Source organism: Macaca fascicularis, chromosome 9, assembly GCF_037993035.2.
Source record: "Macaca fascicularis isolate 582-1 chromosome 9, T2T-MFA8v1.1".
Lineage (NCBI taxonomy): Eukaryota > Metazoa > Chordata > Mammalia > Primates > Cercopithecidae > Macaca > Macaca fascicularis.
The window spans coordinates 96,387,270-96,407,286 of record NC_088383.1 but is presented as its reverse complement, the minus strand read 5'-3'; the positions used below and the strand labels follow the sequence as shown (position 1 = coordinate 96,407,286).

At 35.7% G+C, this 20,017-nt stretch overlaps 1 protein-coding gene across 12 annotated transcripts in view; it reads right to left on the bottom strand.

The window, feature by feature from the left end:
• Positions 1–20,017, bottom strand: part of MINPP1 (multiple inositol-polyphosphate phosphatase 1) — a 70,904-nt gene that overhangs the window by 37,342 nt on the left and 13,545 nt on the right. For 6 of the 12 annotated variants that reach the window (XR_012417920.1, XR_012417917.1, XM_074002156.1 and 3 more), the window contains one exon: positions 18,411–18,544. Coding sequence is in view for 8 of the 12 variants with exons in the window: in XM_074002156.1 (XP_073858257.1) it covers positions 18,411–18,544 (134 nt within the window). In the remaining 4 variants the exon portion in view is untranslated. Of the gene's footprint in view, positions 1–611; positions 1,686–8,822; positions 8,884–14,343; positions 14,837–18,410; positions 18,545–20,017 lie in introns of those variants that run through there. The other 6 variants (XR_012417918.1, XM_005565870.4, XR_012417919.1 and 3 more) reach the window with 4 other exon arrangements.

The window sequence follows — 20,017 nt, the reverse complement described above, 5'->3', positions numbered from 1 at the left end:
TTGTGTTGTTGTGAAGTCAGAGGAAAAACAGTGTTTTTTCCCAAACAACTCTCAAAGAAGGAATAAGTGAAACATCTAACTCATAACGATGAGGTATAAAATTCAAGAGGACTTAGCCAATAATTTTTCAGACATTTTAAACTATATGTTTCAAATCAAGGGCCCATTCATAGTTAAGAATTTCAGAATGCTCTTCTTATAAACAAGAATGACTAAGCAATATATAAACGAATTTCTATTTCATTGTTTGAAACTCAACTGGCAAAATATCAAACTCAGGTATATAAAAAACCAACTGCCTCCAGGGAATTATCTATTATCAAAAGAGCTTCCAAAGAGCTAATATACAATCCTTCTTCAACAGTTGTTTATGCTTATCCCTGTTTGCCCATATAAAAGGCTAACTCACATTTCTGTTTTATTTGACAAAGTTAAGTAGCACAGTGTCAAATAAAAAAAACATATTATGTTTCTATGCCAAATATGTGGACTCCAAACATGGAGACTTGGATACCTTCAACTGGTAGAAGCTGAGACAGTTGCGGAGTTTGTGTGTGTGTGCACACATACAGTAGGGTTTGTTTGTTTTCATAACTTTTAAACACCCAAAACAAATTCATAAAAGTATTTATTTATGATCCAATTTTTACCAGAAGCCATTAAAGGTATGTGCCAGGACTGTATAAAGTAAATCAGTAATTTCTGTGAAGAAGTGATTTGGTCCCAAGTCTATGAACACACTGCTCTTTGCCGTATGTCACAATTTAATCTTAAAAGAGTCCAATCTGGTTCTTAAGCCATCTCCTAGCTAACTGGAGTTCTTAAGCCTAACTCCAGTTAGTATATGCCCAATCACTATTTGAAGGAACCAAATCTCCAGTTTCTCCTTGAATATACCAAAGTCCCAAAGATGGTATGAGAACTTTTCTGGTTTCACTTCCAACCTTCTCCAACAAACCAAAGCTGGTCTATGAATAAGCCCAAAATACTGGCAACAATAAATGGGTATGAGTATGTGTATATGTCTGAATGAGGGAGTAAGAAAGTGTGTGTGTGTGTGTGAGTGTGTGTGTGTGTGTGTGTGTGTGTGTGAGAGAGAGACAGAGACAGAGAGACAGAGAGAGGAGAGAGAGAGACACACAGAGAGAAACATAGGTATGTAGGTATAGGAGGGCAAAAAAGAGAACAAATGTGAAAGGAATTCCTTCTCGGTTGACACTCATAATTATGCTTTTCTTATATAAAACCCCTGCATATATTTTGTCATAAGACTGCTGAGAGCATAAAGATTGCTATATTTTATTTTATCTACGGTATCATGTGGCTTTGTCACTACCATTCAATAAACAGAGTTGTGAGGTTCAGGATACCATGACAGAAAGAACCAAGTTTTTCCTTTAACAGAAGAATAAGCTGAGAGAGGTGGCTCACACCTGTAATCCCAGCACTTTGGGAGGCCCAGATGGAAGAACTGCTCGAGCCAAGGAGTTTGAGACTAGTCTGGGAAACATGGAGAGACCTTGTGTCTACAAAAAAACCCCACAAAATTAGCCAGGTGTGGTGGCGCATGTCTGTAGTTCCAGCTACTTGGGAGGCTGAGGTGTGAGGATCACTTGAGCCCAGGAAGTCGAGGGTGCAATGAGCCACGATCATGCCACTGCACTCCAGGATGTCAGAGTAAGACCCTGTCTCAAAACAAACAAACAAACAAGCAAAAAATACAGGAAGATGTAAATGTTTTTTAAGGGAGGGCTGCCAAGGCAATCACTCAATGCTTACTGCATCTGTGATTCTTAACTTTCACAAAGGACATGAAACCATCTGAGAATCTAAGAAAATGGAACTTCGTACTAGAGAAACGCATGTGGCCCATAAAAACTTGAATATAGTTTCGGGATTTCAGACTCTATACTGCAAGAATCCCTGTGCTACATATTACAATGTGACATCTTGAGGAATAATATGTCTGTAACTCTGTCCCATATTGGTTTGTGTCCCTAGAGTCATATATATTCCACAAAAGTCTGATAATTTTGTCCTAATACTATATTTAAAATGTCTAAGCAGAATGAATAATTAACACCAAATTAAGAATAATTCAGATGTTCTGCATTCTGATCCAATTAGTCATAGTTCTCAAATTAACTTACATCTCCCATTACATTGTAATGACTATAATAGTCATTACAATTACTATTCTTTCTTTGAGACTCTTGGCAGAAGTATCCCAAAGAACAGGAATTATACCTTTAACTCTGCTCTCTCCCTGATAAAAATGCATTAAACTTGGAATGTTGCATTTTCCAAAAAGTGACAAAACCACTTGAAAAGATACATATTTTGCCTGAAAATGTAAACTATTAATACAAATATAAGAAAGCAAATGAGTAATCTATATAAATGTCTGGATAGAAATATACAGAATCATAATGTTTTAGGTTTGAGATCTGGTCAACCCTTCTTATTTTAGGAATAATAGTGCGAAATGATTAAGTGGATTACTGCAGTTCTCCAAATTACACTCCTCCTTTTACTTACAGAAATTAGTGAGGAGATTTTACTATGTCTTCAACCAAAAACAAAGTTTAAGTCTAAAATCCTGTCTTTTAATGAGGGTTAATAACTATGTGTGTGTTCAAAGTAGATAAAGGATACAAAGCAACTACTTCAAGTCATTCAAAAAGCTCAACCATTAAAAGAACTAATAATTGCATGTTTTCCCCCTAAATGTACTCAGCTAGATCCTTCTAAGCTCTTAATTCACATTTCACACTTAATTGATGTTATGCAAAGTATGTTTTTAAACATGATTCAGGAATATCAAATACAGCTTTACACAACTCATGTAATTCCCATATTTATGTAAGTATACAAATAAGCAACATGAACTGCCAGATGCTTTGGGAAGAAAATTACCAGAAAAAAAATTTTTGTTAAGTCTTCCACATCTAATTGAAACATCAGTTCCAGGGAGTATTTGGAGAAGCATCAATCCAACAGCTTAACATAAATCAGGAACAAAAATGACTCAAGTATGACATTTTTATTCCTGAAGCAAAAATACACTGAAACAGTTTCCACTTCTGGTCAAGACAGAGTAACAGGGACCAGATTTACTGTCCTACCTTAAACTACCAGAAAGCTGAACAAAACACACAAAGTTTCAGACACTCAACAATAGTCATAGTATGAGAAAAAGAAGGCAAAGGAGGTGACTCCAACAACTGCCCCTGCTTACTGCCAAGTTTCCAGACTATAGCACAGGGAGGGGACACCCAAACAGCTCGGAAGTCACCCTGAGCAGCTGAGATGGGAGTGAGAATTTAGGAAGGCCACACTGGCTGAATTCACAGGAAGAGTACCTGAGAAGAGAGTGCTGCAGACCAGCACGGGCTCCCTCAAGTTTTCAGCTGGCACTGAACAGCACATGCATATGAGAAAACTATCCAAATCCCAGAGAAAAAACATTGAAAAGGAATAGGTAAAAATTAGCAGAGTTAATTACAGATTACTCCTATCTATAATCCCAGTGACTCAGGAAGCAGAAAGGAAGGATTGCTTGAGCCCACCAGGAGACCAACCTGGGCAACACAGCAAGAAAAATAAATAAAAATAAATAAGTTCCATGTATTAAACATTTTTTAAGGATTAGCCAGGCATGGTGGTATATGCATGTGGTCGCAGCTACTTGGGAGGCTGAGGTGGGAGGACTGCCTGAGCCTGGGAGGTTGAGGCTGTAGTGAGCTATGATCACACCACTGTCCTCTGGCCTGGGTAACAGACCCCGTCTGAAAAAATAAAAAAACAATTCCCAAAGCTAACACACAAAAAAGAATAGTTTTCACACAAGCCAGAGTAGGAAAACCTCAAAATACACAGGGTACATATAAATACTCAGGGTGAAATGCCTCAATAATGGGGCAAAATCAGTCCATTAATATATATTATTATTTTTTTTAAAAAGGCAAACCATAGACTAAGATAACATATTTCTAGGCATAAATCTGACAAAGGACTGTACCTAGACAACACACACGCACGCGCACACACACACACACACACAGAACAGTAATAAAGATAACCCAATTAAAAAGCAGACAAAATATTTAAAGACTTCACTAAAGTAGATATATAGATGTAAACAAGCACATGAAAAGATGCTCAGTATCACTGATCATTATGAAAATGCAAACTAAAACCACAACAAAGTACTACTACACACCCATTAGAATGGTTAAAATTAAAAAGGCCTGCCATATCAAGTGTTGGCAGGATGTGGAACAACTGAAACTCTCATATATTGGTGGGAAAAGCTTGGCAGTTTCTTAAAAAGTGAAAACTACGGTCGGGCACAGTGGCTCATGCCTGTAATCCCAGCACTTTGGGAGGCCAAGGCGGGAGGATTATCTGAAGTCAGGAGTTCGAGACCAGTCTGGCCAACATGATGAAACCCAGTCTCTACTAAAAGTACAAAAATTAGCTGGGCGTGGTGGCACATGCCTGTAATCCCAGCTTCTTGAGAGGCTGAGCCAGGAGAACTGCTTGAGCCCACGAGACAGAGGTTGCAGTGAGCCAAGATCATGCCACTGCACTCCAGCATGGCCAACAGAGTGAGAGTCTCAAGGAAAAAAAAAAAAAAGTAAAAAATACACCTACGTAAGACTCAGTCATTCCATCTAATTAGACAGGTTCCCAAAAAATCAAAACATAACATACGAAGATCACATATATTCAGAAGCATTATTTGCAATAGCCTTTCAACTGTGAATAACCAAATGTCCATCAAAAGGTGAACAAATGGTGGTGGATCTGTATAACAGAATACTACTTGGTCTTGAAAAGGAATGAACTATTAGATTCATCAACAGCACAGGTGAATCTTACAATCACTATGCTGAGTGAAAGAAGCCCAACAAAAAAAATATTCACTATGATTTCATTATATAAAATCCTAGAAAATACAACTTAATGTATAGTGACAGAAAGCCTATCAGTGGTTACCTGAAAATGGGGGTAGAAAGTGAATTAGAAAGGGTCACAAAGAAACTTGGATGTGACGGATATTTTATCTTGACTATGGTGATGGTTTCATGGGTGTATATATATGTAAAAACTGACCAAAGTGTACACTTTAATATGTATAGTTGACATGAATTATACCTCAATCGGGTTATTAAAAAACACATCAAAACAATTACTAAGGGCTGATATGCTGATATTAGTGAAAGAAAAGTCTTTGGTAGCCTACTTCAAACACTCCTTATAAAGCCTTTACCAAACCCCAAAGAGTTCAAATTAATTCTCTCTCAGTAATTTTGTTTTTATCTGTTTTAGTGCTATTATACTCGTTCTCCAAACTGTGTTTGGAGACAATTTCAATGCATTCATCTTTGTATACCCTCTGTTGCCAGTCAAATAACCTGAACATAACAGGTACTCAAAAATAACCTGGAAAAAGCTGTGTATTTATTTCAGTAGATTTGTCTAAATATTCCTGAAAAATAACAATAGATTTTACTTGTCTATGTTCTAATTAAGGAGAGAGATGTTTAAGTGTAAACCTCAGAATACGTGGAACTTATTTAAAATTAACACAAATAACTAAAGCAGAAATAGGAACAATCTTATTTTATTTATTTATTTATTTATTTAGAGACAGGGTCTTGCTCTGCTGCCCAAGCTGGAGTACAGTGGCATGATCATGGCTCACTGTAGCCTCGAGCTCCCAGGCTCAGGTGATCCTCCCAACTCAGCCTCCTGAGTAGCTGGGACTACAGGCACATGCCACCACGCCTGGCTAATTTTTTTTTTTTTCTTTTGTAGAGGTAGGGATTCCCCCTGTTACCCAGGCTGGTCTCAAACTCCTGGGTTCAAGCGATCCTCCTGCCTTGGCCTCCCGAAGTGCTGGGATTACAGGTCTGAGCCACCAAGCCCAGCCACGAAAAATTTTAAATCAGCATCTAAATGACAGGTAAAGTATACTGTTTTTCTCTGGCATAGATAACACCCTATTTAATAGCTTATTTCCCAACACTGTCTAACTCAAACCATCAAATTAACTTTGGTATTTTACATTTTCATTCCCACGTAGGCCTTTGCTCAATACTCTTCTTCCTTGATGTCTTCCTTATTCTTTCCTAGCCAAATTTTGCCTGGAATGATTGTCATGATGGTATTAATAACAATTAATAAAATACTTAATAATTGTGTAAAGCATAGTGGTAAAAGATAAGTGTGTCTTTACATGTATTTGTGTGGTACACATACATACATGAACACAGAACTCCAGTCAACCTTCTCAACATCTTGAAACATGAGTATTACCTGAATTTTAAAGATGACCAAGTTTTGGTTAGGAAATGCTGAACAAGGATTTGAATTTTAATAATCCTATACCAATGTAAATTCCATCCCACTACAATGTCAATGATTAAGGCTCACCTTACATCTTACCTCCACACAGAAGTCATTTCCAACTACCATGAACTGCAGAGATTGACTTACTTTCCCAAGCATCCTTTTGCTTTTGACTAAATTGCTTTCTTAAGTCATCTTCCTTACTAGACTGAGAGCCCCTTGGATGTAGGGGGTATAACTTCTTACCCTGTTTATGTATTCCCAATGCCTAGCACTATGACCACACACTGTATGTGCTCAAAAACTGCTTGCTGAATTGAAATGAACTGAGCCTTCAGTTATGGAATAATGAAATCATTTCCTAACCTCTTATGTGGTAGAAGCATTTCTTCTATAGAATCTCTGACACAGTCATCCAGATTCGACTAACATACTTCTAAAACAGGAAACTTACTACTTCACAAAACAGCCTATTCTACTGATTTAACAGGTATTAAAAAGTTGTGGGGTTTTGTGTGTTTGAGGTTTCTTTTTTAAAAATAATAACTGAAACAAGATTTGCCTCCCCGTTCTACTGTTGGGGTCAGCACAGAGTAGGTATACTCTCCAACTATGGCGAGAACAGATATGACAATAGATTTAAGAGTAATCCTTTAAAAACTGGATACAATTCAACAAGAATAGTTTTAAAAAATGTACAAAGGTAAAATAATTGTGCAGATATAATGAATAACGACTTAGTAGACCTACAATCTAGTGATAGTCAAAAAGTGTCTATTCAAAAGGCAGCTGGACATTTGAATATAAATTCAGAGAACAGCCAGGCTAGTTATATAAACTTTTACTTATTAATATTTAGCCAGTATGTGGCCGGGCACTGTGGCTCACACCTATAATCCTGTAATCCCAGCACTGTGGGAGGCCAAGGCAGGCAGATCACCTGAGGTTAGGAGTTCAAGACCAGCCTGGCCAACATGGTGAACCCCTGTCTCTACTAAAAATACAAAAATTAGTTGGGCATGGTGGCAGGTGCCTGTAATCCCAGTTACTTGGGAGGCTGAGGCATGAGAATCACTTGAACCTGGGAGGTGGAGGGTGCAGTAAGCCGAGATGATATCACTGCATTCCAGCCTGGGGGATACATCAAGACTCTGTCTCCAAAAAAAAAAAAAAAAAAAAAAAAAGAAAGAAAATATTTAGTCAGTATCTTTCAATACTAAAGAGATTCCTAGCACTGAAAAGATTCCTGATACCCCTGGCTAAACTCCATGGAACTGTGACTTCAAAAAGTTGGCAAAAAGACCTAGAATTGGCATACATTTCTAAGAACTTTAAAGAAGCAAGTTTTCCCTGTTACAATGGGCTAATTGACTAAATAACTAAAATCACTTGGTGTCACTACACATTTATCTCAATACTGCCATCTTACGTTACCATATGGGACTACACAGCTTCAAAATATAGACTATGAAATCTGAAAATATCAATGATTTCAAACCCAACAAAAAGGTAGAAAAAAAGGTTAACACTGAGAGTTGAGGTATTTAGTAACAGTAAAAAATATTTTTATAGTAATTAATTTAAAATGGAAGATCTCATGAGGCAAGTAATTATAGACCCAAAATAAATCTTACTTCGAGAAAACATGAAGTAACTTGTTGAATTCCCCAAATCCAAAAAGATTAAATTAACAGATATATGGGGAAGGAGACAGTAGAACAAAATCTAGAGGTAACTCATTTCTTCAGTAAATTAGATCTGCTTTTCTAATCACAGCTGCTTAAATAGAAATATCTGCTTGAATTTGCTAGTTTTAACTTTAATCCCATTACTATAGTGATGGTGCAAAACGGAAAATAAAAGTCAAGTTCCTAATAAAATCAAGGAGTTGAATTTCAAGGGCCGGTTATATTTAACTGAAAATTTAACAATTTGCAATCTTCCATTTTTTCCATGAAGTAAAACCATGCTATTAAAATTATGTCAAAAAAAAAAATTCAGTGGCACTGAAGAATGTCTCTGATTTAATGTTTTTATATATATATAAATATATATATATAATGTTTATATATATTTATATATATATATAAAATCTGTATACATACTAACATTCCAACAAGGGGGTAGGGGTGGGATGGAGAAAGCAAAAAGTAGCTTGGGAACTTGGGAATTATGTGAAAGTCTTTTTGTCAGAAAATATGAATGTCAAAATACTCATTTATAAACTCTCAAATTTAACAAAAGGATTTAAGTCATGTACAAAAAAAAAAAAAAAGGCTAATGTTCTGATAGAAGAGATCAGGAAAAATACAAAGATAAATAATCTATTACAATCTTATTATTCTTCCACACTGGAGAAAAGCAGTTAAGTGGGAACTCTGTACTTTCTACTCAATTTTCCTGTGAACCTAAAATTACTTTTAAAAGTCCATTAATTAAAAACAAACAAACAAAAAACAACTTACTTGCTCCTTGCTGAGCATATATTGATTTTCTTCACCAGCACTGCTCACAGCATTGGTCAATCTGTTTTTAGGAGAGAAATCTGACAGAAGTCTCAAACGATACTTTCTTCTCCTTTCCTATTTTAAGATTTAATTTTAATTCAGCAAAATAAGTATCTTTTAAAACCCTCATCAGTCTTTTAGTACAGAGATACCCAGTCCCAGGAAACCATCTGCCAGTTTCTTCATCATCACTCGCTGCTGAACAATGTTTGTTGATTCCTTCTTCAGTTACAAGAGGCAATGGTCAAAACGATTTCCTGTCTTAAAGGGTCAAACTCCCTCTTTCAACTTCTCACATTGTTTCACAATCTTACACTTTTATTTTCTCTAGACTGTAAAAGACACAGTGCAATGACTTTGCCTCACTCATTACTGCCTGACATACAAACATAGTAGTTGCTTTGTTGAATGAATATTCTTTTCAATGCACAAGAAAAGGCACACTCATTCAAAAGAAGTAAAAATGTTTTCCATCTTGCAATGTAGTTTAATAAATGAGGCCATAAAGTTTGAAAAGAATAAGTCTCACAAAGTACTCATTTTCATTATTTGAACAATTGCCAAGGGGTTTGGGGGTGGTGGAGGGGAAGGGTGTGTGAATATCTGAAAAAGACACTAAGGACATGTTTGGGCCAGAGAACTATCACATATAATACTAATACCATGTCAGCATATCATATTATATTAAGTGCTTTAATAAATATTATCTCACTTATCACAATTCTATGAGTCAGGTGAGGTACAGGTTGAGTATTCCTTACCCAAAATGTTCAGGACCATAAATCTTTTGGATTTCAAATTTTCTCAGATTTTGAAATATTTACATATATATAATCTTGAGGATGGGACCCAAGTCTAAACATGAAATTCATTTATGTTCCATATACACCTTTCACACATAGCATGAAGGTTATTTTACACACATTTTAAAGAATTTTGTGCATGAAACAAAATTTCAACTACAACCCATCACATGAGGTCAGATGTGGAATTTTCAACTTGCCACATCATGTCTGCACTCAGAAAGTTTTGGATTTTGGAGCATTTCGAATTTCAAATGAAGGCTAGGCATCATTCTTCATTCCTCTTTTCCAAAGTGAGGAATCTGCAGCATCCATAAAGCTGGACCAGGAGTCAAAACAAATCCAAGCATCTGCCTACTACATCATATTGCCTCTACACCACAGAACTGCACCTACTGCCACAAGCCATGCATGAAAATTCGCCTCATTATCTTCTCAGTTTATTAAAATACCATCAGCTACTAGCTAACAGAAATGGAGTGCTCAATTAGTTGCATTTTTCCCTCTGTAATTTATTTGTAGGTGAGATAAGCAAATTTTTTTAAAAAAGCAAGATGAACAAAAACATGGTATAGTCATATAAAGGAATATTATTCAGCCATGAAAAAGAATGATACGTGCTACTGCTACATGTACAACATGGAAGAACCTTAAAAACATGATGCTAAATCAAAAAAGCCTGTCACAAAGAACCACATATTGTACCATTCCATTTATATGAAATGTCCAGAATACACCAATCCATACAGACAGAAAATATATTAGTGGTTGCAGGGGATGGCGGAGTGAGGGTGAATGGAGAGTGACTTCTAAGGCGCAGCATATAGAATTTCTTTTTGAGGTGATGAAAATGTTCTCAAGTTGCAGTAGTGATGGTTGTGCAACTCTGTGAATATACTAAAACACTGAATTGTGCACTTTAAGTAGGTAAACTGTATATGATCCAGGCATCACCTCATCTTGTTGTGCTTTGATTTATTGTGCTTCGTAGATTCTGCATTTTGCCACAAATGGAAGGTTTGTGGCAATCCTGAGTAAAGTAAGGCCATCCGTGTAATTTTTCCAACAGCATGTGCTCACTTTGTGTATCACATTTTAGTAATGTATCACATTTTAGTAATTACCACAATATTTCAAAGTTTTTTATTATTTTACTATTATTATAATATCTGTTATGGTGATCTGTGATCAGTGATCTTTGGTGTTACTTTTGTAGTTGTTTTGGGGTGCCATGAACCCCACCCATACAAGATGGTAAATTTAACTGATAAATGTTGTGTATGTTCTGACCGCTCCACCGACCAGCCATTCTCCATCCTCCTCCCTCTCCTCTAGCTTCCCTATTCCCGGAGATACAATACTGAAATTAGGCCAATTAATAATCCTACAATGGCGTCTAAGGGTTCAAATAAAGCAAGACTCACACATCTCTCACTTTAACTCAAAAGCTAGATATGATTAAGCTTAGTGAGGAAGGCATGTCCTAAGCTGAAATAGGCCAAAAGCTAGGTCTCTTGGGTCAGTTAGCCAAGTTGTGAATGCAAAGCAAACGTTCTTGGAGGAAATTAAAAGTGCTACTCCAGTGAACACATGGATAAGACAGTGGAAGAATGTTATTGCTGATAGGAAGAAAGTTTCAGTAGTCTGGTAGAAGATCCACACAGCTGCAACATTCCCCTTAGCCAAAGCCTAATCCAGAGCAAGGCCCTAACTCTCCTCAATTCTGTAAAAGCTAAGAGGTGACAAAGATGCAAAAGAAAAGTTAGAAGCTGGCAGAGGTTGACTCATGAGGTTTAAGGAAAAAAGTTATCTTCATAACACAAAAATATAAGGTGAAGCAGCAAGTCCTGATGTAGAAACTGCAAGTGATCCAGAAGATCTAGCTAAGATCATCGAAGGTCACTATACTAAGCAGATTTTCAATGTAGACAAAACAGCCTTCTTTCGGAAGAAGACACCATCTAGAACATCAATGTCTTGCCTCAAAGCATACGATGATTCTCTTGTTAGGGGATAATGCAGCTCCTGACTTTAAGTTGAAGCCAATGCTCACTGGTCATTCCAAAAATTCTAGGGCCCATAAGAATTACACTAACTCTACTCTGCCTGTGCTCTATAATTGGAACAACAAAGCCTGGATGACAGCACATCTGTTTTTACATTGCATGGTTTACTGGCTGTTTGAAGCCTACTGAGACCGCCTGCTCAGAAAGAAAGAGTCCTTTCAAAATATTACTGCTCATTGACAATACACTTGGTCATTCAAGAGCTCTGATGGAGATGTACAAGGAAATTAATGTTGTTCTCATGTCTGCTAACACAAAATCTATTCTGCATCCCATAGATCAAGTAGTAATTTTTACTTCATTTAAGAAATAAATTTTAAGAAATTTATTATTAAGAAATAAATTTGAGAAATATTTAAGAAGTAAATTTTGTATAAAAGAGAAATATTATTTATTTAAGAAATAATTATGTCATAAGGCTATAGCTGTCACAGACAGTGATTCCTTTAATGGATCTGGGGAATGTAAACTGGAAACCTCCCAGAAAGGTTTCACCACTCTAGATGCCATTAAGAATATTTGTAATTCATGGGAGGAGGTCAAAACATCAACATTAACAGGAGTTTGGAAGACGCTGATTCCAACCCTCATGGATGATAGGAAGTAGCTGTAGATGTGGTGGAAATAGCAAGAAAATTACAAATGGTGCCCAAAGACATGACTGAATTACTGCAATATTATGATAAAACTTGAATACATGAGGAGTTGCTTCTTAGGGATGAACAAAGTGGTTTCTTGAGATGAAATCTACCCGTGGTGTAGATATTATGAATATTGTTGAAATGACAACAAAGGATTGAGAAAGTTGACAAAGCACTGACAGGCTTTGAGAGGACTGACCCCAATTCTGAAATATGTTCTACTGTGGGTAAAATGCTATTAACAAATGCATGAAAGAGTCAACTGATGCAGCAAACCTCATTGATACTTTCTTTTATAATAAATTGCCACAGCCACCCCAGCCTTCAGCAACCACCACTCTCATCAGTCAGCAGCCATCAACACCTGAGGCAAGACCCTTTACCCGCAAAAAGATTACAACTCTCTGAAGGCTCAGATGATCATTAGCATTTCCTAGTAATAAAGCATTTTTAAATTAAGGTATGTATGTACTGTTTTTTAAGACAAAATGCTGTTGCATGCTTATTATAGTATAAACATAACTTTTATATGTACCAGGAAACCAAAAAAATTGTGTGACCCCCTTCATTGTGATATTCACTTTTTTGCAGTGGTCTGGAATTGAACTTGCAGTATCTTTGAGACATGCCTGCATATGAATTATTTCTCAAACTGTTTTAAAAAATAATGACCCTATGACACTGTAAAATCCTTAATTTAAAAAATTCAATTATTTTCTAATATATTGCACATCAACTCAGTGAAGTGATCTAATAATTTTAAAACCTTTTCAGTAATTATGTCATAAGCATTTTGGTGTTGCCTTGTAAAAAAAAAAAATTTACTAATTCAGAAAAATGGAGTCTTCTTTAAAAAAATTTTTTCCACTTTTACCAAAAAATTATTTCATTCCATTTTTTAAATACTTTTGTTAAATACTCAGATTAAGTTTTACTGAAGCATAACTACCAATTTTAATTAGAGAGTGAGATATCTTAACAAATGTATACAGCTGTGTGCGTAATCCAGTTTGGGAAAACTTGGACCACCTAAAAAGTTCTCTGTGCTCAGCTGGGTGCAGCGGCTCATGCCTGTAATCCCAACACTTTGGGAGACCAAAGGGAGAGGACTGCTTGATCCCAGAAGTTTGAAACTAGCCTGGCAACACAGCAACACCCCGTCTCAAAAACATTTTTGTTTTTTAATTTAAAAGGTTCCCTGTGCCCATCTCTGCTCCTACCTCCAGACCCAGGCCACCAACGATTTGCTTTTGTCTTCAAAGTTTTGTGCTTTTTAGAAATTTCAAACCAACAGAATCATTCAATATATAGTCTTATGTATCTGGCCTCTCTCATTTGGCATGTTTCTGAAGTCATCCATTTGGCTGACTATCAGTAGTTCATTCTTTTTTAATTGTTGAGTGGTATTCCATCATATGTATGTACCACGTGTTTATCCATCTATCAGTTGATGGGCACTTGAGCTGTTTATAGCTATCATGTTTTTAGCTATCACGAATAACACTGCTGTAACCATTGACATGAGTCTATGTATAGACACATACATTCATTTCTATTTGGTAGATAGGAATAAATTTGCTTAGTCGTATAGATACATGTTTGACTTTATATATATATATATATCTTGTATTTATGATTTAAGAACGAGTATTTAAAAACTATGACCTGTATTTATGTAACTATAAGGGAGATTAGAAACCAAACAGATGGATATTTATAAAAACTGGTATTTCAGGAAAAGATTTAAAGAAGCTCATTCCAACTCCTTTGTATAAACTAGGGAACACACAATTACTTTAAGCAGAATTAAGTTTTTTCTTAATTGCTCTCCAGATTACATCAAAGGTAAAACATTTAGTGATCTTAAGGCTTTAACTTCCTCAAATTTTCAATGGATTGCCTTTCAGAATGATTTTTCTAATTAACGTGAGAGGAAATCTAGCTAATAAAAGGCCAAACTCTTAGATTCTTTTCAAGAGTTGAATGAATTTTTATGTATCAACACAGATGGATTTCAGTATTCACTCACTAAGCAGAAAGGAATAATTAATTTTTATCATCCATGTACCATACAAATATGAAGTTCAAATATAATTTTCATTGATGGCCAATACTGTAGATTCCATGTTATAATGAATTCCAAGATCATCAATTTCTGCATCTTTAGTAGAAAGTATAATTTTCAGTGTTACAATGTCTTCAAAGAGTCTTCAGTTTGTCTTTATCTTGCTCTTTTTGACTGCAAAGTGCAAAAGATTCCTGAACAAACTGCCTGCATATTGGGCACTGCTGAAAATACTTCATGCAGCCATCACACAGGCAGGTGTGTCTGCATGGTAAGAGCACCCAGTTCACAGTCCCATTCTGGCAAACAACACAGTCCTTGCTGTTCTCCGATGGCTCAACTTCACTTTTAGAGAGTCTCACCTTTTCCAACAAACTTCTGCCTGTGTTTTTTTCTTCTGAAGAGGAACAGTTGGAGGGAGTGAAATTATTATTTGCAGACATGAAAAGTTGCTTAAGATCATGAAATTGACCTTGAGCCAAGAGTAAATATTGATACAATATTCTGCAGGATAGCTTATAAGTCCTATCAGGAATATGAATCACTGACACCACGGAAATAATATCATAAGTTTCCCGGTCATCCTCATCAGCTAAGGTCAATAGCGCTACCAATGGATAGCGAGATGTGGGCACTGTGCCAAAGTCTTCAATTTTATTATCTCTTGGTAACGGGCAATATATTTCTTCTTTGCTATCCTTTTTAATACTTTTTGAAAATGTAAAGGTAAATTGCCACTACAACCATAAGAACAAAAATATACCAAAAATGATCAATAAGTTAGCAACACTTTATCCATAAGAAGTCTAATTTTCAGTGCTAATGGGTATATCAGATAACAGGATACAAATACTGTTCCTGATAGAGATATTCACTATACAAAGCATCTTCTAATGCTTGGGGAGTGCTTATTCTGAAGCAATAAACATGCTTCTGCAGAGCGTCATAATATTTTTGAACACTGCACCCCCAGTAGCATGTAAGGAGACTATCTTCAAGGCAATCTGTTGTCAAGGTTATGCCAGTTGTAACTGAAGCTGAAGATGGATTAGTGATCCCTAAGCCAAAAGGACTCTTGACTTGTCTCATTTGCTTTTTGAAAACTCTTGTGCTGACCTGGGTCTCTTCTGAATTTCTCAGAATTACTGGAACATCCCAACCAAACCATCCCAATACTAGACCGGTGGTCACAACGAAGCAGGTGAAGACCACCGCAATGTAGAAAAGCGGCGAGTATTCATAAAGCATTACCAGAAACACCGCAGCCATCAGGGTCTCGCTCTGGATAGAGCCAGGCTCAAGCCGCGTAGCCCAGCCCAGCCCAGCCCGACATGTTTGATTTTTTAAGAAACTGCAAAACTTTTCCCAAGGGGCTATACAATTTTATATTCCTAGCAGCAATGTATGAGGTTTCTAGTTACTTCACATCTCACCAACACTTAAGACAATCTCTTTTTTATTTTAGCTAATTTAGAGGATTCATTAGTGGTATTTCACTGTGGCTTCAATATCTAATGACAGTGAACAACCCTTCATGTGCTTGTTTGCCATCCATACATCTTCTTTAGTGAAATCTGTTCAAATCTTCTGCCCTTCTAAAAACTGGTTGTTTTGGTATAAGTTGTAATTGTCTGCATATTCTGAATTCAATCCTTAATCATGTATGTTTTGCAAACACTTTCTTCAAATATTTGGCTTGGTCTTCTCATTTTCTGAATAGTGTCTTTTGAAGTAAAAGGTTTTAAATTCTGACGTTCATTTTAATCAACTTTTTTTTTTTTTTTTTTTTTTGAGTTTTGCTCTGTTACCCAGGCTGGAGTGCAGTGGTGCGATCTTGGCTCACTGTAACCTCCGCCTCCAGGGTTCAAGCGATTCCCCTGCCTCAGCCTCCAGAGTAGCTGGGACTACAGGCATGCAACACCATGCCTGGCTAATTTTTATATATTTTGTAGAGACGGGGTTTCGCCACGTTGGCTAGGCTGGTCTCGATCTCCTGGCCTCAGGTGATCTGCCGGCCCAGCCTCAGCCTCCCAAAGGCCGATTACAGGCGTGAGGCACCACGCCCAGACCATTTTATGAACTTCTGTTAGCAGATCACACTTTTGGTGTTACATCTAAGAAATTCTTGCCTAATCCAAGGTCATGAAGATTTACCCCTAGGTTTTCCTGAGAGATTTATAGTTTTAGTTCTTATATTTAGGTCATTGCCCCTGTATTTTCTTTAAGAAATTTTACAGTTTTATATATTACTTTAAATAATCTGTTTTTGTGTACAGTGTGAGGGGTCTAGGTGCCATTTTTTGACAAGATGTATATCCAATTGTTTCAGTACCATTTGTTGAAAATACTACCCTTTTCCCCAATGTATTAGCTTGGCATCTTTGTCAAAAATCAATTTACCATATATATCTGAGTTTATTTCTTGATTCTATTTTGTCCTATTGATCTATTAATATTTGACTATTAATATAGCTTTATATAAGTTCTGAAGTCTGGTGCTTTAAGTCCCTATGTTCCTTCGCAAAATTATTTTAGCTCTTCTAGGTCCTTTAAATTTCTGCATATATTTTAGAATTAGTTTCTCAATTTCTATAAAAAAAAGTACTGAGATTTTTGATAGAGAATCTACAGGTTACTAATTTGGGTTTTCCAATCCATAAAAATTATATATATTTCCTTTATTTGGGTCATTTTTCTGAAATGTTTTGTAGTTTTCAGTATACAGAAATACTTATTTTAAAACACCAATGATAAACTTCTTAAAGTGCTAAATTGAAGATAAAATAAAATAGCAAACATTATTTAAAATCTTCCAAACACAGTTTTAAGTTTATCATACCTCATATCCAAAAGCAAGACAAGCAATGAACAAATAATAAAGATATATTATCTCATAAAGTCTAAGGGTTATAAACCATTCATAAAATTGAGCAGGAAAAAAGTTAACTCCTATTTCAAAGGTACTTGCCTTGAATGAAATCGCCACACAACTTTTTGGTAGCAGAAACTAAATACTCAATTTGGTTTTTCTTCCTGAACTCCCAACAAACTCAAGAAATTTCCACAAACTAGAGTCATATCCACAAACAAAACATATTTTTGTAAATAAAATGTAGTACTGGAAACACAATGAAACACACCATCTCTAGTTTTTTTCTATCTCAATTTTTAGAGCATGATTTTTGTCTCAAATTTTAAGTGTATAAGCCTTCACTGAAGCAAATCTGACAAATAAAATGGAATTGAGGTTCTATCAAAGGTTAAAGTCTTGAAAAATTATTTTTAATTGATTATAAATATTAACAAAAGTTTTCTCTTTCAAACTAAAAACATTTCGCACATTCATAGCAGGAGCCACATAGAGTTCACAATTACACTATTTATAATAGCTAAAGATAGGAACTATCTAAATGCCCACCGACAAGAGTACATGGCATAAATTATGGTGTATTCACATTATTGAATATTGTATTATAGTGAAAATGAACTACAGCTATATGCAATAATATGTTGAATATTAAAAACATAAAGTTGAGAGGGGGAAACAAAGCAATGTCCAAAAGACAATAAGCAGTATGATTCCAAGAAAAACTAAATATATTATTTGGGCAGCAATACATTAATAATATAAACCATTTTAAAGAGGCGAAGGAATGACAAATACAAAATTCCAAACAGTAGTTTCTGGAGAAAGGAAGAGCAAGAGGAGGCAGGAAAACGGAACAGTTGAGGAACACATAAGTAAACAAATCCAAGTTATTATTAATATTGTAGTTCTTGGGCAGAGTGGAAGGTTTCATATGTTTTATAACTTACACATGTTATCTAATTCTTTTGTATCACATTACATTAAAAAATATTTTTTAAAACACAAGCAAAAACTATTTTTTAAAATTACTCATTATAAAAAATTTTCCAGAAGTTTAATAGTAAACTCAAAATGTACTTCAAAGTTTTTAGAAAGTTCTTACCTTTGTTTCTGTTCAACTGCTTTGTCCAAATGCTGAAAGATATCCTGAAACAAGGTGCAGCTGGATCGACTGTTAATAGTATACCCATATCCTCTTTTCCAATATTGTTTCAGATCATTTAAATACTCTAATACCTAAAAAAAATTAAAAAATCATTTCTAATATATTTTCAAAAACATAACAGATTCCCTGATTTAATAATGATTCTCTAAGAAATAGTTACAGTGTTTAATTACCATTCTGCACAAAATATAGTATTTATGTCATATGTCAAGGATACATTTAGAAGAAAGAATAAAGAAGAAGAATATTCATTAAAACACAGAAGATAACAACAGTGGATGAGAAATGTTTAAGAATTTTGAGAAGGCAGAAGTCAAATAGAAAATGAGTTACTTTGGTTCATGTATCATTGGTGAAAAAAATAATAATAAAAGTGTACCAAGGATACAGGGAAATGGGTACTGTTGGGAGGAATGTATATTGGTATAGACATTCAAGAGGGCAAACTGGCAAAACTGGCAAAATCCATGAAAACACACATACTCTATGACCCATTTAATTCCATTTCTTATAAAGTGATATTCACAGAGGAACACCAGCGAGAATATACAAGAATGACTTACAGTAGCACTGCTTATAGATGCCAAAAAATCCCCAAAAACAACTAAATTCCAACAGTCGGTAGATGGTTAAATAAACTATGGTATACACATACTACAGAATACTTTGCAGTTATCAAAAAGTTCTGTATTATAGATCTCCATGTACTGACATGGAAGAGCTCCAAGACACAATGTTGAATAAGAGTCCGTTAAAAATAATACATACCCTATAATACCATTTATTACCCCCCCCACACACATATACATTATACCCTTTATATTTCTAAGAATGATACATATTATACAAGTATAGAGAACAGTTTGAAACTTACCTATCACTGATTACAGTGATTAATCTCTGCTGCAAGGTCTGGAATGGAGAGCTGGTAATTAAGTAGCCTTTATCTGAGGGTTAAATTTTGCACTTATGTATCATTTGATCATTTGCTCATGTAGAAGTGGAGAACTAAAACCTCTATCTAGAACTAAAACCTGTAGCTAAAACCACAACTAGAGGACTAAAATATGTAACCCAAAAGAGGTTCAATAGTCACGAACCTTTCTTCCCAAAAGAGCTCCTAGAGAAACAAAGTTCAAGTCATAGTAAGTTTTAAGAGCAGGGGTGGGTCAGTGCCATATGTAAAAACAAAATAAAAAATACATTAAAGGGGTGAGGAGGAGCTGCTTGCTACACTATCATTGCTGCCTGCAATCTAGACTAGCATAGCACAATGGCAACTTGTGTCCCTTCCAAAGGCAGAAGTGTAGATATTTATTAATGAAGAAAAGGAGAATAGCTGAGGGTAAAACGATGAATAAGTGGGTTATAAAGGAAATGAAATATTACATGAACGCCTTGAACGAGGCTCCGAGCAAAAGGTGACACTGTCTCTTAGCTCAACTGACAGATGCATGAGACGGTGAAGCTATATATTTGCCAAAACCACTCCTGGTTTTGGAACCTGACCATCCGGATTGAAAGGAAGCTGGCAAACCTTAGTG